This window comes from Cryptomeria japonica, chromosome 1 (assembly GCF_030272615.1).
Source record: "Cryptomeria japonica chromosome 1, Sugi_1.0, whole genome shotgun sequence".
Classification (NCBI taxonomy): Eukaryota; Viridiplantae; Streptophyta; class Pinopsida; order Cupressales; family Cupressaceae; genus Cryptomeria; species Cryptomeria japonica.
This window is the reverse complement of record NC_081405.1, coordinates 59934813-59949738: the sequence shown is the minus strand read 5'-3', so window position 1 is coordinate 59949738 and position 14926 is coordinate 59934813. Positions and strand designations below refer to the sequence as shown.

The window sequence follows — 14926 nt, the reverse complement described above, 5'->3', positions numbered from 1 at the left end:
AACGACATTCAAAGCATTCAAGCAGATCAAGAGCATTCAGGCATTCAACATAAGTCCACCTTGTGATCCCAGCAATGTCACATCATACACAACTGAGTCTATCCAAGAGCATGTCAAGACCTGACGTTCGAGAACCTTGGAGTCATCCCACTTGATCACACAGCTTAGCATTTGGAAGTCTTTGTTCAAGAGAGGATAAAAACTTGAAAGGCATGAAAATGCGAAAGATGACAATTTCCAAGTATCTATTCAAAGACACCAGCTTTTAACACAAGGGAACATTTTTTCTCAACAATTTGTTATCTAGATTTGGATTTAATTTGGCATCTAATGGAAAAGCAACAAAATTGCACAAACATAAAAGTGTAATGAAATGAAAGTATTTAAGTAAAAGAAATGAACCCAATGAACACATCATACAAAAACTTGAATGAATATAAGAGTAAATTACAAGAAGGTAGCAATCTTTAAGAAGATATGTGAAGCTACAACATTGTCTACATACCCAATTTTAGTAGTTAAAGAATTCTTTAAAATGAAAATGACACGATACACTAATCATGAATTTAAAAACCATATGACAAAGTGATCCTCGAGAGTAGAGGGAAATCTATCATGATATGAAACTCGTTAAAAACACATTCACTTTTAAAACCCTAAGCTTTCTGGTTGAAAAAAAGTGCATCAGAAGACCAGTAACATATAAGCAAGCCTCAATGTCCCCCCTATCGCTAGTGATGTTTGCATCAATAAGCTCTAACCTCCTAAGAAAAATATAATTTAAGTGCATCAAAAACATATGCTAGAATCAAATATTAGGATCAGATATCAAAAAACTATCTAGTTGCTAATATCTAGTGTAATGATAATATTCCTTTTAGCTTGCATTTGCCCTATGTTCACACTACATTCCAGTTGAAGAGTTGCAAACATCGCACTAATAGTGTGTGTATATGAATATGAGTGCCATCAGACTTCCAAGCAAAATAAAATCTGAATCAGTTATGTCTAAAATTGAATTGCAAACTAGAATAGAAACAAAAATAAATCACAGTTTGGGCTCTCTTCTTCTCTATATAATAATAACACACAACTTATAAGGTCAATAACCTCAAAAGGAAGCAGAAGACATAAATGTAAGCCATCTAATTAATGTCAATGTCTTCTCTGGTTCATTTCATCTGATCAATGTTTAGCTATATATATATAAACAGTAAAAATGCATGATAAGTTTAAAAAACAACCAAAAATGTCCACGTTTAACCTTGATTTGGCTGTGCAAGCTGGCAGTAGGATATTTATACATCCAATGTATCATCAACCATCAATATCAGCTCCTTGATTTTCTGAAACTCACAACTATTGTTTTATGGCATTAAACATTGCAATCGGTATTTATGACCTTCAAGCACCTCGGTTCCCTCATAACTTATGGTATATTATACTACTTTCTCAGCTTTGTTCCAACTGAATGTATAGAAAGTCCATAATTTCCTCTAGCTTAGAAGAAATACAGGGAATTCCCAAGAGACTAGTTCCATAAAAGATTGAAAGAAACCAATCAATAAATGGGAAATAACCAAACAAATCAAATAGGTAAAATAAAGTCCTTAAACATCCTTCCTGCCATTGGAAGATTTTTTCATTTCAATTGCAGTTTTATATGGTGGTGCAATTGGTGGTTGCACTGGCTCAAGGCTTTGATAAGAAGTTCCACCAGAATCAACCTTCGGAAGTGGATATGATTGATCAGCATCATATCCACTTAAATCTCCACAGGCTAAAAAAGGAATATAAATTTTATTTGGCCCTTCAAGCCAGGCACTGCAGCAATCTGAAAGACCATTCAAGTACTATTTAAGAAAACAATAGCTACAGAACCAACCTATAATCATATAACATTTTACTGCTCATAAGCACATATAAAGAAGAATGAAATTAGCACCTTAACATGCAATTTAAAGCAAATTGCTTGGCTGATTTTGCAGAAGTAATATTCTTAAAAAGAAAGCAACCATATCGAACAGTTTTAAAGATAATGAAACAAAAAAACAGCATATAAAAAATATAAGTAGGATGGCATATCTAGATGCTACCTGAATCATCATCATAAGGATTTCCAGCTTTTTCCAAGAGCTTATGTAAGTCGGTTGGATTGAATCCTTCTGGAGGGTTATAGTTTTCACACACAGCAAAAGCCTCTGCCCATGACATAACAAAATAGTAAATGAACTTGTTAAAATTACATATCAAGTGAAAATTAAATGCGAAACAACCCACACATATAGTACATGCATCACTTTAAGTATTACAGGGTATCTTATATTGAAGGTGTGTGTCATTAAATTATGATTATACAAGCATTTTTCACTACCATCCAGCTTCTTTCATATCTTTTAGAAACATCTAGTCTAGAGTGTTTATGGAGTACACTTACGTTAACATAATATAGAATCTAGATAGTTGTCAGTTCTTATATTGTCCATAATACATATTAAAGTTTTCTTCCATTTCAGATACTTTGATGGCCTTTGACAGTGGCATTACAATTGTTCATATGCCTTTCATGTTTCCTTATCTCAAGACTTCCTACAATACAGAGGCTTCCTAACAATTTCATGGATTCTTGTAATTTTAATGTTCTCACTGCTATTTCATCAAACAGGAATCTACAGAGCATATGGATGATGAGTTTCTCCCTCTTTTTGATCTTCACACTTTTTTAAGTTGATATAGTTCTTTAGATGACTAGCCAGGCTAAGTGGCAAATTCATGGGTAGCCAAAAGTCATTTTTATGATCTCCAACTAATAAACTAATATTGTTGTTGTTTTTTCACATCATTATGGAAACCCCCTCTGAGCTTCAACTCCTGAAAGAAAAAAACATTTCAAGACCCAAATTGTCATGCTTAAATGGCAATACATAAGAGACAACTTTTGTTTACTTTTCAAGATACCATCTTCAACTCACAGGCTCAAATATTGGGCACTAATTTCCGTTAACTATGTTGGAAATGTTGTCATTGATGTCAATGTGTAGCGATTAGTTAATAAGACAAAACAGTTTTGTTGGTACCTCAAGAAGCTCATTGTATTGTCTTTATAGATAAGGCTGATACAATTGGAACAAGATATGAACAACATTGATCATATTCAAGAAATTGTATCTTGCATAGGATGTAATAATCATTAATGATCCAAAGGAAAAGAAAGACATACATACCTTGCAAACATGATTAAATATCTAAAATGGTCATTGAAGATTGAACAACAAGAATATGGCAATATCATTAATTCACACTTTAATGAAGGGTAGTCTTTACCCTAACCAAGGCAAATTTGAAAAGAGAAAGAATTAACAAATAGTAGCTGATCCTTAAAATACAAATTGTCCCACTTTGTATTATGATAGCACTTAAATAAGTGGCTGCCCTCTTCCAAGTAAATTATCAATGCAATATAGTAAGGCTGCAAACATTTTAAGGAAGGCAACGATTTGGTTCTACAAAGCAGCAACTACAGTCAACCACACAATAAGACAGCGATTTATGCAAGACAAGTTAAAGGATATATTTGAAGACTCATACACTCGTACACCGATCATGTTGAAGACTCGTACATAGAAATTAAGGAAGACTCATATAAAGAATACTTTGCTGATTAAGGCACTAAATTTCTACGCATTAGTTGATATCAAAGACAGCAATTCTAACGGCAGAATGTAATATCGAAGACTGCATCAATGTGTGACCAAGGTGGTGGAGATAATTACTAAGTGATTAGCAGCGATTAATAATAAGAAGTGGTGATTAGTAATGAGCAGTGATTAGTTTTTGGAAAGTGGCAATTTGTTTGAGAAACAAAGGCAGCAATAAGCAGAAATACTTTTCTTGATTGTCTCTCCCCCTATAAATATTCTGTTGATGCTCCTCTGTACCTCCTTTCTCAAAGAGAACTTAACGAGATGATTAGATATATTTATTGATAGTTCATTTAAAAATACATGGCTTTGTCCTTCCACAACTCAGCCCAAAGCTAGCTTTGCACGGAAAAACTGTTACAAAAAGCTGACATCCAACATTCATATAGGCTATAATGACATTGTGCACATGGTCCCAGATTCCTGTTTGGCCAGCTCAAAGTAAATGATATACTGTGAAAACACCACTTACATGAAAGCTCAAAGTCTATTCATGCCAACAATGAGTGAAGGAAGACCATAGTGTCCCTTGAGAGGACAAGTCTCGTTGATTATCCTCATTTCAAAAGATACAAACAGGTAAACATTTCATTTGAAGACTAAGGGAATGCCTTATTTATGATTTTCTGTGACCCTGACCAAAGAACCACAAGATTCAACACAGGCATGCCAAGCACCTTTCAGACAATGTTACAAAACCAGGGCACCTCGTCCAGAAACCATTACCAACATAATATCACTAGCTTTTCTTCCTCTAGTATACCTCTATACTTGGCTGTTATTAGCATCTTCTCTTACACCTTAAAGGATTCTTTTATCGATTTCTTTATTGGTGATTGCTTAGTTTTTTGACATTAATGATAACCCAGGCAGTTCCAGAAATACCTGCTCTTAACATTGACACAAGGAAGATCAAAGACTACAATATCTGTGATGGTTCTCCCATGTATGGTAAACATTTTAGGCATTTGACTACCCTTCTCTGTAATAGCTCATCTCGTTTATGTTATTTATCATTGAGATTGTCCATCAAGTCCTGTACTACATGTGCTATAGCTAGGTTTGCTAGCAAGAAGCAACGAATGTAGACACCCTTGTTGGTACCAAACACACCCTGGGAGAAGCAAGGAATGTACACTCCTTTCATGGTACCAAACAGACCCTAGGAAACAAATTTCCATTAATTTTCTCTCAAAAATTACCTACTACCAAGCATGGCAATGATTGTTTTCTATAGTGGATAAACATTCAAATATAGTAATTCTTGTACCATGCAAAAAGGTTACTTAAGTTGAAGAAACAACTTGATGTTCTTTATGAATGAATAGCTTCAGTTCCAATTATCTTCCAACTTCATATCTAGTGAGATACCAAATTCTTAATTAATTTCTAGAAACTGGATAGAACTTTGGTCAATGCTGGACAAAAGTTCAGTAAGTATGCTAAATTCAATCCTCACATTCATGGAAAATAGGAGTAATGAACAAGATGATTGCACACCTCCTCAAAGTTTGCAACCGCTAGAAGATGGTGCACCTGGGATGAAAGCCCATTCTTCATTCAACGTAGCTACAATAGGGCAATGCAATACCTTGCACTAACCTTTTGAGGTATGTTAAGACTTTCAGCCATTAGCACCCATTGGTCTGGCTTATCTTATGATGCCATCCCAGCAACATTTCCCTCAGCTTGAAATTTGAAAAGGCTACTAAATTTATTTAACATATTTAAACACATTCAACAAGTACAAAAAGTCTTTCAAAAGGCCCATGCAAAGTACAAGCAGTGCAATGATCAGCATCAGGTGTATACTAGTTTAAAGGTTCTGACTGGATAAGGATCCATTTTAAGAAGGAAAGACATGCACAACCTTACCACAAGATTTTGCCTCTTTGATCAGGTCCATACACTATCACTATAAAAGTTGGAGATTATGACTTTGAGATTATTCTTCTAGCTTGTGGTCATCTACATCTAGTTTTCAATGCATAACTCTTGCACCATTAATTTCCAGCTTTGTTGGGCACTCCAGATGCAGCAGAACTACAACCAATTGAAATCAATCCCAGTTGCAGTTTACAAACAGAAGCAAATCAAGTCACTAACATACAAATCAAATGCACAAGAAATCACAAAATTCTGTTTTACTAGGTCGCCAATATTGTCCAAGTGCCTCATAAAGGGAAATTGCAGAATTCTGTACACACCTCTCACAACTTGTCATAATGACGACTATTGCTTGTCAAGGAGGGAAAATTGATCCCTAAGGATTTAGAACTTTGATCATTTCACACTATCACAATAGCATCCAAAATAAAAGTTGCCTTCACCACTAGCTTTATCATCAGCTCCAACACAAATGGTCAATCACAAATACTAAGCAATTGTATCCAATAAATCACAACTTCAACAATGTAAGCTCAATTCAACACATTTGTTCTACAAGTGAATAATGAATATGAACCCATGGAAGGCAAGCAATCACTCTTGTAACTACCAAGCCATCCTTCATATTTTGTAATTGTAAAAGTACTTCATACGGCTACTCATTTAATAGACTTCTAGTGATTGATTTATATGCTTGTTCCAGCTGACCCCTTAAAAAATTGTACAAACCACTTAAGCAAAAATCACAATAAATCAGTGCTCACAGAGTATGACAATCCAAGTTAGCTTGGATCTGCATTTGTTTAACAAATTCAGGCACATTTTTTAAGACAAAATTTAATCATGCATAAATCACTGTTAAGTTGAGGTATACAAATTCTGAGTATATCATTTCTTTTATCAATGCATTTAGAGAGGAAGATTTATTCTTCCTTTATACCTATCGGTGGTGCCCCTTCACCAAGGGTCACCATTCTTTCAAGTTGGTCTCCAATAATTATATTATTAATAACAATATAATAATTATTACATTATTATATAATATAATAATTATACAATATATTTTTATAATATTTTATATTATCACATAATAATATAATTATATTATCTCATAATAATATATTAATTATAATATAATTATATTATCATATAATAATATCATCACAATAAATATAATTATATTATATTATCACAATATAATATAATTATATTATCACAATATTATCACAACCTTTATGTTGTCTATGTCGGCTTGAAGGAATCCGACCATAGCATCAACACTCCCTCTTAGTCGATTAGGCCGATTAGGCCACTTACATATTTGTCTTCCTTACGTTGGAAGTGATGACCGACACTGCCAATCTTCAACACTCCCTCTCAGCTAGGGAGGATACTTCCAACTGAACAAGACATATCACCTCATTGAGATGACCAACACAATGACTATACTCATGAGCAAGCAGGAAGCTTATCACCTCATTGTGATATCACATCACCTCACTGTGATGTTTGACCACAATGGCTACATACATATGTGGAAGAGAAAAATATCATCTCAGTGTGATATTAAGTATTATGGCATATCCACGGATATCACCTCACATGACATCCACCATAGAGATTTCCTCAAGTAATATCCACCATTATGGCTTATCCATAAATATCACTTCACATGATATCCACCATTATGGCATATCTAAAGATATTACTATATGGCATGTCCACAGATTTCACGTCACATGAAATCCACCATGAATATCTCTTTATGTAATATCCACCATTATGGCTTATCCATGGGTATCACGTCTCATGATATCCACCATTATGGCTTATCCATGGATATCAAGTCTCATGATATCCACCATTATGGCATATCCATAGATATTACTATTAGAGATATAAACCATTATGACATATCCATAGATATCACGTCGCATGATATCCATCATAATGGTATGATCAATCAATATCGTAAGATCATCACCTTATGATAATGATCAGATGTACAAGTGTTCACTATTGATAGATTGTCACCTCACAATAATGTTCACGGGGGCTCATCAAGCACTAATGTATCTCAACTGAATAGCATTCCTTTTCACCATGTCTCTAACATTGTGATACTTGATCTCCAAATGTTTTGATCTATCATGAAATGCACAGTTGGAGTCTGCATCACTCCAAGCTCACCAAGTATCATGAAACTTTATCCCATGAACCAAAGTCTTCTGAATGCTATAATTTCCTGATCACTAGAGAAACCATCTCGACATGGTCCACTCCCTCTGAACCAAAATGACCAAGAACCTCAGAAGGCAACTGAAGAAGATCCTCTAGCTGCTCCCTCTGTCACGGAAGCATACACTGCTTTACCAGAAGTGTTAAGTGTTGTCGTCCAATGTGAAACTCGCAATAGATATAAAACAGATGACCAACTCCAACCAAATGCCTCATCACAAGGAGAACTCATGGCACATAGGAATGAATCTCGACTTAGCAAATGAACATCGTTCAACAAGGAGTCTCACCAAGATAGATAGAGCACATGCCATTGGAAAACTAGAGTTTCCCCAATTGCAGAGATGGCCACTTACTAACTACTCACGGCAACCATAGTCCACGAAAGAATGAATAAGCTCCCACACGATGTGTTTAGGATGGCTCTTCAACTCCAATATCATCACAATAAAGAAAACTCAATTCCAACGAACAAGGATACAATATAACTGGAACAATTCCAATCACTTATGCTTCTTGGTCCGTCCAGTCTGATCACATATTTGCCATAGTATCTTCCTCAAAACTGTCACAAAATAAGCACAATAATCTCCTCTGGAATCTGCACTAATTCCTTCTTATTCTCCTCTCATAACTCTGCTTTGATAATCCTTCTACATAAAAAACCTTTGGTGTGCTCTCACAATGTATTAACATGTATGCACACACACTCACGACACACTTTCAACAATGATTTTAATTCCTTTATAAAACTCTCCCATAACCTTTCAAATAAAGGTTGTATCTTTTCATCCATCAATTGTGACTCTAAATAAACAATAATTATTTATAATCACACCTTTCTTAATAAAAATAAGATACACTTTATTTACTAATTGCCACATTATAGAGAATCCACCTTCCATTTGTTTACTTAATAATGTTTAAATGGACATTAATCACACCCCTTCATTCGTTAAGGCTTGTTTGTGTTAGTTTTTTATGAAGTCGTTGTCTTGCTTACACTAATCCACCACCCTTGTCTTATGAAGTCGTTGACTCGAACCTAGGACCTTCCATACGCTGCTGGAGTGCTCTACCACTGAGCTACTGGCCCCTCTTGGACCAGTCCATCGTCGGTCCGGGTGTGGCTTATTTCCAACACCAACACCCCCCCTTAAGCCACACCTCTCGTGTGCTTGGGGCTCCTAGCCTGGACCTGGCTCTGATACCATGTTTTCAAGACCGCTGTTTGTAATCTTGTCGCTATTCCTTAAATATTAATTATATGTTTTAATGCACACACACATTTGTGTCTTTAATATTTTTCAGTCATAATGAGAAAATATATTTAAGGGCAAGACATTAATCTCTTCCTTCTCTTAGTGGCTACCTCGATGACAATGGAGATGTGAATGATCAAGTGGTGACTGACAATATAGTCATGACTGGGTTAGAATCACTGTGTGAAAACATTCCTTTCTTCATGATCCAAACTGGGCATATAAGAGAACAAACATACAGATAATATGTTTGGAAAATGATAATTGATTCTCCTTGTCAACTTGACCAATATGTCTTCATACCATAATCATATGCTTATTAATATACTTTACTCATCGGTCTTCCTTTGTTTCGGCATTCCCGTTTCCCTCCTTTTCAATTGATTCCTCCTTTGTCTCTCTGTCACTTTCATCGCTTTGATATTCACCATCACTTTCACCACTTTGATATTCATCATCATCACTATCATCGCTGGAGGATACGACCAGGACATCTAAATCTGTATCAGGGACATACTCTGAGCATTCCGAAACCTCCTTAGATGTTTCATCAGAACCGTAGACATTGAAATTCAAATCTATTCTCTCTAATTTTGAAAGAAGCGAATTGGAGATATATTCAATGTGTACTGTGCTTTGAAAATTCAAATCAATCAAATAGAAATTGAAACGTTCAGGCCAAACATGCAACGTGCGGAATTTTCCCGAGGATTTGTTTGCTTTGTCTTTTAAACAGCCGCAGATGATGAGAATGCTGCCTTCTGCGCAAAAGCTGATCACCTTCCTTCTCTCCATCATCATCATGGTCCTCATGAAAGCGGTTAATGCGATCCCGTCGCCCATTAATTCCACCACCATGGGCAGAGCTGCAGGATGCAAGAGTCATGCAGGTATCGAAATGATCCCGAACAAGCACTTCCAACCCTCGTCTAAATTCCTCAAGGTAAAGACTGTATCCGGTTGCGGTGTGCAAACTCTAAAACAGCTCAATGCTTCAAGAGTCCTTGGAGTTCTCTCTGTTGCTTGATTTTGATTGTATAACTTCACGACCCAAGGACAGCGATTACACAGTTGGTTGCCATCATGTTCACATGAATCTTCACAAAAAGTTTTATTCTGCTTTAAACCTGAAACTTTACACAGCTACAGCCACTAACCAAAACGTCACGGCAATGCACATGTTATCTTGAGGTCCACAGGGGACCCCCAAATTGGTCTTATGTTTGGCGATGTGCTTGCGTTTACAGGCACAAGCAATATCTTTAATCGCGTGCCCCTTGTCTTCATTCTTTATGCGAACTCCACTCCACTGCTAAATTCATCCCGACCTGATCTGCTACTGAGTTGCGTCACTTGCTGGGTCTGAGATACTAGCAGATCCAGGGTAAGGATAAGCTAGAAGTCTGGCCAGAGTTCTGTCCTACCAGCTTGTAGGTCGCCCAGGCTTGTGTATGAACTTGTGAACAGGCCTGATTTTTACATTCGTTTGAATCAGAGAATGTAAAACTTCTTCCATTTAGAAAGACTCAAATCGCACGCATAGCTGTTTGGACATCTGCAATCTGTTGATTGAACTCCCTCAAAAGCACAGAATCTACCTTCAAGCGGTTAGGCTATATAGAAGGAACCCGCTCTGATACCATGTTAAGTTGAGGTATACAAATTTTGAGTATATTATTTCTTTTATCAATGCATTTAGAGAGGAAGATTTATTCTTCCTTTATACCTATCGGTGGTGCCCCTTCACCAAGGGTCACCATTCTTTCAAGTTGGTCTCCAATAATTATATTATTAATAACAATATAATAATTATTATATTATTATATAATATAATAATAATACAATATATTTTTATAATATTTTATATTATCACATAATAATATAATAATTATAATATAATTATATTATCATATAATAATATTATCACAATAAATATAATTAATTATATTATCACAATATTATCACAACCTTTATGTTGTCTATGTCGGCCTGAAGGAATCCGATCATAGCATCAACACTCCCTCTTAGTCAATTAGGCCACTTACATATTTGTCTTCCTTACGTTGGAAGTGATGACCGATGCTGCCAATCTTCAACAATCACTGCACGTAGAACCCTCAAAATGTGTTTTTCTCTTCTTTTTTTCAGTTTGACCCTCATTTTTACAAACAAGATTCAATTTTTTGATAGCAAATTCAGAGGCAATTTGAAAGTTTGACTAAGCAACATCACAATGGATCAAAGTCAATCAACCAAGGTCTTCAGCAACTTCGGACTTTGCATGCAATTTCAATTATTTTAGGGTTTACGGATTTAATTATTCTAGAATATAACTACTAACCTAACCATTTTAGGGTTTACAATTAAGGTTACAGATTTTTAAAATTTTCAATATATACTATCCCAACTCAATTCCATTTTCAGTGTTCCATGAGAATGTGCCCACCCCCCACCCAAAAATCCAACCATTTATAAGACAGCAAAGTACACGAGATGCAAAGACTTTGAGGAAACATCCCCCCAATGTTCCACCATCACCACTGCCAGTCAGAGGGCATTTCCATGACATCTCCCACAAGGAAGGATGTTTCTAGATGTCCCCTATTTTGGGAGTTCCAAGTATATGCCAAGACATCCCTCAAAGTTTCAAACCAAGGGACTTGTCAATGTCCCTCAAATGCACCAAAAATTCTCAAACCATCTTGTGTCAAACAACTAAATAAATCATTTTATTAAAAGAATCAGGCATTTTTTACCATTTGGGCCACTAACCTTAACCCTAATGTTTTATGGACCCCCCACACACCCTAGAAACTCACAAATTGCAACAAATTAAGATCCCAGCCTCACTCCAAATCAATATAAGTTCAACAACATTGAGCAAGGCTGCAAGAGTAAAAAGGCTACAAGAGTGAGAGTAGGGTAGAAAAAGTGAAAGCAATAGCAGGAGTGAGAGGAGCATTAGCCAAGTCTTCATCAATTGAGTGCAACAATGGCATGTGCCATGAAAATTTGTGTGGACCCCACAAGGAGCACTACCACCAAATACTTTTGAGGTGCTACCCCTTGACCTTGCTAGGTGCCCTACCCCCAAACCCCCACAAGAGGCATCATCCCTCAACCTTGCTAGGCGTTGTCCTAGGCAAAGATAATAGTTAGATCAAGATCTTCTAAGGCCAAATTTCATTCTTCAAACAAGATTGAGCCTTTATAGTATCATATACTAAATTCATGTACAACCTATGTTACCCCCAGTTTTTGGGACGGGGACAACAGGGGATGAGGGTACACGTTTCCGGGACAATGATTTTTTGGCCAATTTTGGGGATGGCTAGGGGATGACAAAGGGGACAGCTATATAAAAATGGGGAAAATTAAAATATATAAGGAAATTTAAAATATTCATACGAAAACATGGATAAAGCATGCACATATACATTATAGAACCTTAACATACAAGAACTAGGAGAGTTCTTATGCCAAATTTGTGTTAAATTGAGAGTCAGTCAAATTGCTTATAGAATTCATTGTCAAAATTCACTGTCAATATGCAGAATTCATCGGGACATCCCCTAGGAGTCCCCTGTCCCCAGGACGTCCTTGGGACAAGGATGCCTGAAAAAAAAAAACTGGGGACACGTCCCCAAGTAACGTAGTGTACAACTACTTGTACATCATAGTTACCCAATACAACAGATGGAAACATTAGTGTCTTCTTTGCACCACATACTACACAAGGAGCACAACCAACTTTAGAGAGTATAAAGTGCAAGAATATTGTTCATAATCATGCCAAAAAAAGCCACCAATAATTTTTTTAACAATCCTAGCTTGTCTTTCAATGTTTTCAAGTCTCCATACTAACAACCTATGGTGGATGCAAGTGCAGTTCCAAGTATTAGGTTCAAATCCCACTCATATAAGACTTTGAGGGCAAACATGTTTGGGGATGCATTATAGGATGTGAGTGATGTCCTAGCCAAACATCACAAGGATTGAGCAAAGAAATGGTTGCACTATCATGGTAGATGGGTGAAAAACTATGAAACTGTACTCACCAATTCCCTTGTGGCATCCAAACTTGGCATAGTGTTATTCAAATCCATATATGTGTTGGTTAGGATGAAAGTAGAGCAAGCATTTTTATTCTATTTGATGAGGTGATCATTGAGGTAGGGCCCTAATATATGTTATTACCAATAATGTTGTTGGTTGTCCTGCTACGAGGAGACTTTTGATGGAGAAGTATCCCACTGTTTTTGGAGTTCGTGTGTGGCACACTATCTTGATTTACTAAAAGGCATTGGCAAACTTCCATGGTTTAAATTAGTATTGGTGAGGGCCTGCATCGTCACAAATTTATCTACAACCACATGAAGTGTTCAGCACTTGCACACTTTCAAAATTGGAAAGTAAAGCCCATGATTAGGAATGGTGAGATTTGCTACCCATTTCCTTACGTTGCAAACTATTTGTCTGTTGAAGATGAACTTAAAACTATTGTTCATTTTATGTGAGAGGGTTGGGTCTAGTTTTGTTGATCATTTGGATTGTAGGATTGTTCCAGACTATGTTTTGATGAGATTTTTTAGGCAAATGCACAACAAATTGTGCAGATTTCAGAGTAGCTAGCCAAAGTTTTGTTACTGATCAATGAGGGAAAATCCCTCATAGGCTTTGTATGAGGCCATGCATAGGTCCATAGAGACTATCAAGGAAAAATGGAGAATGACTGAGAGAAGTACATACTACATACCAATATATCACTGGTGACAGATGGGACCAGAAAATGCATTGCTTCTTCCATTTTGTTGCATACTATCTCAATCCAGCAATGTTTTATAGTGATTCATTTTGAGATAATCCAAAGGTGCCAAAGGGTCTCTTCAGAAGCTTCAAGAAGTTTTTACTTTGTTTAGAGGATATGCAGGTAGCCATGTGAAATGACCACTTTCCCCTGGCATTTATTTCTTTATATGAAAAAGGAAAGAAGATTGATTTAAGCAATTGAATTCTTATAAGATTTTAGCAAGCTGCAGTTTCTGGAATAGACTATGCCGATTTTTTGATCAAAAAATTTGTGCAGTCTATTCCAGAAACTGCAGATTGCTAAAATTTTATGTATTGTGGAAATCTTATATCATTTCTAGTAAGATTGACAATTTCTGATAGATTTGCTATTTGGCAACGATTGCTTCAATTACTAAGCATCAATGGATATTATAGTATTAATATCATTTTGTTTGTAGACCATCGTAAGTTTTGTCTGTAGACCCTTAAGTATTAAGTGTTCCATGGTAAGGCTTAAGGGTGTCTTCATTTTTAATTAAAAATGACTAATAATTTCATATTTTGATTGAGCCTTACCTAATATCAAAACTTGAAGTTATGTTTTTTAAGGGTGAATATTATTAAAATATAGCTTAACAAATTCCTCTCCAAAGCCTATGGTGAGGAATGCATGGACTAACTGCAGTTGTCAAAATGGAATACACAAATGATCACTATGCATGGGGGAACAATGACAGTTTTTATTTCTAAATTTTACAATGAAAAGGCCATGCCCAGTTAACTGCCTCTCCACTCAGTCTCGCAGGGATTTCTGTCATGAAACTCTATTTGCGTTAGGGCACACAATTTTTATGGCTGTATATACATAGATTAGATCAATTTGGGATAGCATGGATGAGAAATGGATGAAGGTTGTATTTCAAAGAGAAACAATAAAAATATCAGGCTGCACTTCAAAGACTATATAGAACAATTCAAATGATGTTTGCAGAGCATCAGTGTTAATTTCATGGAGCCCATTGCTGATAAATAATATCAATACAATAG

The 14926-nt window shown here is 36.0% G+C and overlaps 1 protein-coding gene across 3 annotated transcripts in view; it reads right to left on the bottom strand.

Moving 5' to 3' along the window:
• Positions 1-1131: 1131 nt before the first annotated feature.
• The window catches only part of LOC131063221 (uncharacterized), a 51673-nt gene continuing 37878 nt past the window's right edge, over positions 1132-14926 (bottom strand). For all 3 annotated transcript variants that reach the window (XM_057997014.2, XM_059222055.1, XM_057997015.2), the window contains 2 exons: positions 2097-2201; positions 1132-1834 (listed from right to left, as the gene is read on the bottom strand). In XM_057997014.2, the coding sequence (XP_057852997.1) occupies positions 1611-1834; positions 2097-2201 (329 nt within the window). In that variant the 3' untranslated portion in view covers positions 1132-1610. The remainder of the gene's footprint in view (positions 1835-2096; positions 2202-14926) is intronic.